Source organism: Sphaeroforma arctica, assembly GCF_001186125.1.
Source record: "Sphaeroforma arctica JP610 unplaced genomic scaffold supercont1.287, whole genome shotgun sequence".
Taxonomy (NCBI): domain Eukaryota; class Ichthyosporea; order Ichthyophonida; genus Sphaeroforma; species Sphaeroforma arctica.
In genome coordinates, this window is record NW_014040271.1 from 21,932 (window position 1) to 23,860 (window position 1,929).

The window sequence follows — 1,929 nt, forward strand, 5'->3', positions numbered from 1 at the left end:
ATATGTATATATATAGACATATATATATATATTAATATATATATATATATATATAATTTGTACGTGAATATGATTTTAAAGTGTTGATACACATATCTCATTTTCAACCACAAAGTCGGCTTACTTCTATTTTAGTTTAACTGCGTATGTTCGACCAACAAATGCCGCAACGGGGCACACATAAGCCCACTCACCTTTCCAATACTATACTGCAATTGCGGTCATGATATAACAATAAATTTTTGTCGATTGGATTAAATTATTCCCACTTCTCATCAATAGTTTGGTACATTCCCCTTTCCCTTTCTCTGTCCCTTGCTCTTGCGCCTGTGCAGCCTCCCCTACGCCGTCTGCGTCGCCAACAACCACGCCTTCGATGACAGGTGAGTTGTGACGTATGCACTCGAAAATGAATGAAAGTTCGCGCGTGCATATAGACTCGAACATGACTGGAAGTACATGTATGTATTTATACTTGAGAATCAATAGAGCTATACAGTCCTCGAGACTTAATAGAGGTCCATGCATGCATATAAACTTAAATAATCAATAGAGGTGTTTGCATGCATATATACTCAACAACCCATAAAACCTTACGCTTATATACTTGTACATGAATGTATACTTGAACATGAATAGACGTTTACGCATACCTGTGTCTGTGAGGTGTTGTGTTGGTGGTTGGTGGTTTTGTGATCTCAACGAGTCGCGTGGTAGTGAGTGAACGGTTTGGCATAGTTTTTTTTCTCTCTCGCAGAGTCAGTGTGGTAGTGGTGTGTACGGATGTATCAGCTTGTTCGTTCTGAATCTATTGGTGAAGAAGCCAACACCACACATCATCACTTGTGTCTACCCTGTATACTCCATTGGTACTGCGCCCCTTTTGACTTGTATCGAGGTCTCCCATCTATTGGTGAAGAAGCCAACACCACACATCATCACTTGTGTCTATCCTGTATACTTCATTGGTACTGCACCTAATAAGACTTGTATCGAAGTCTCCCACACGTGCACATACCATCGGTCTCGTCCTCGATGACTCCTCAGTACAGATTTGCCCCGTGTCTGGTCACGAATCCTTTGCCTGTGCTTGTACATACCTTTTAATTCATATGCTTCTCTTGTCTTATCACGAATCCATTGCCTGTGCTTGTACATACCTTTAATTCATGTGCTTCTCGTGTCTAATCACGAATTCATTGCCTGTGCTTGTACATACCTTTCAATTCATGTGCTTCTCGTGTCTAATCACGAATCCATTGCCTGTGCTTGTACATACCTTTTAATTCATGTGCTTTTACATACTCATACTTTGCATGTGCTTCTATATCGTCTGTGCATGCTCACATTCAGTCCACTGCCTTTGGCCTATACTATGTTTCTCCCTCTCTCAGCCACAAGCTCCACCTCACCAACACCGAGCCGAACGAGCTCGCCTTCACCCACCAGGTCATCCAGCCCGAGTGTCACCCCTTCGCTTCCTGGCCCAGGTACATGTGTGTGGTGAGTGTGGCTGTGGGGGTGTTAGCTGGGAGTATAGGTACGCTATAATACGTGTACATGAGGCTGTATACTGATTGGTGTTCTGCGGGTGAAATATGTGCACGTGTGTGTGCAGATTGAAGCATAGCTGTGTCATACTCAGCGAACCTTCGATTGTATGCTGATGGTCTGGTCTGGTGTTGTGGGGGTTGGTTCGGGTACGTGTGCATGTGTATTAAAACATACAAGTGCGTCATCGTAAGGACAGTATCGATAGCTGTTTATGCTGATAGTCTGGTGTTTTGGGGGTTGGTTCGGATGTGTGTGCATGTGTATTAAAACATACAAGTGCGTCATCGTAAGGACAGTATCGATAGCTGTTTATGCTGATAGTCTGGTGTTTTGGGGGTTGGTTCGGATGTGTGTGCATGTGTATTAAAACCTACA

At 43.1% G+C, this 1,929-nt stretch overlaps 1 protein-coding gene across 1 annotated transcript in view; it reads left to right on the forward strand.

Moving 5' to 3' along the window:
* Positions 1-335: 335 nt before the first annotated feature.
* SARC_04843 (hypothetical protein) overlaps positions 336-1,929 on the forward strand; it is a gene marked incomplete at its 3' end in the record, with an annotated part of 7,964 nt that continues 6,370 nt past the window's right edge. The window contains exons 1-2 of the mRNA XM_014301305.1: positions 336-383; positions 1,395-1,490. Coding sequence (XP_014156780.1) covers positions 377-383; positions 1,395-1,490 — 103 coding nt within the window. The 5' untranslated portion in view covers positions 336-376. The remainder of the gene's footprint in view (positions 384-1,394; positions 1,491-1,929) is intronic.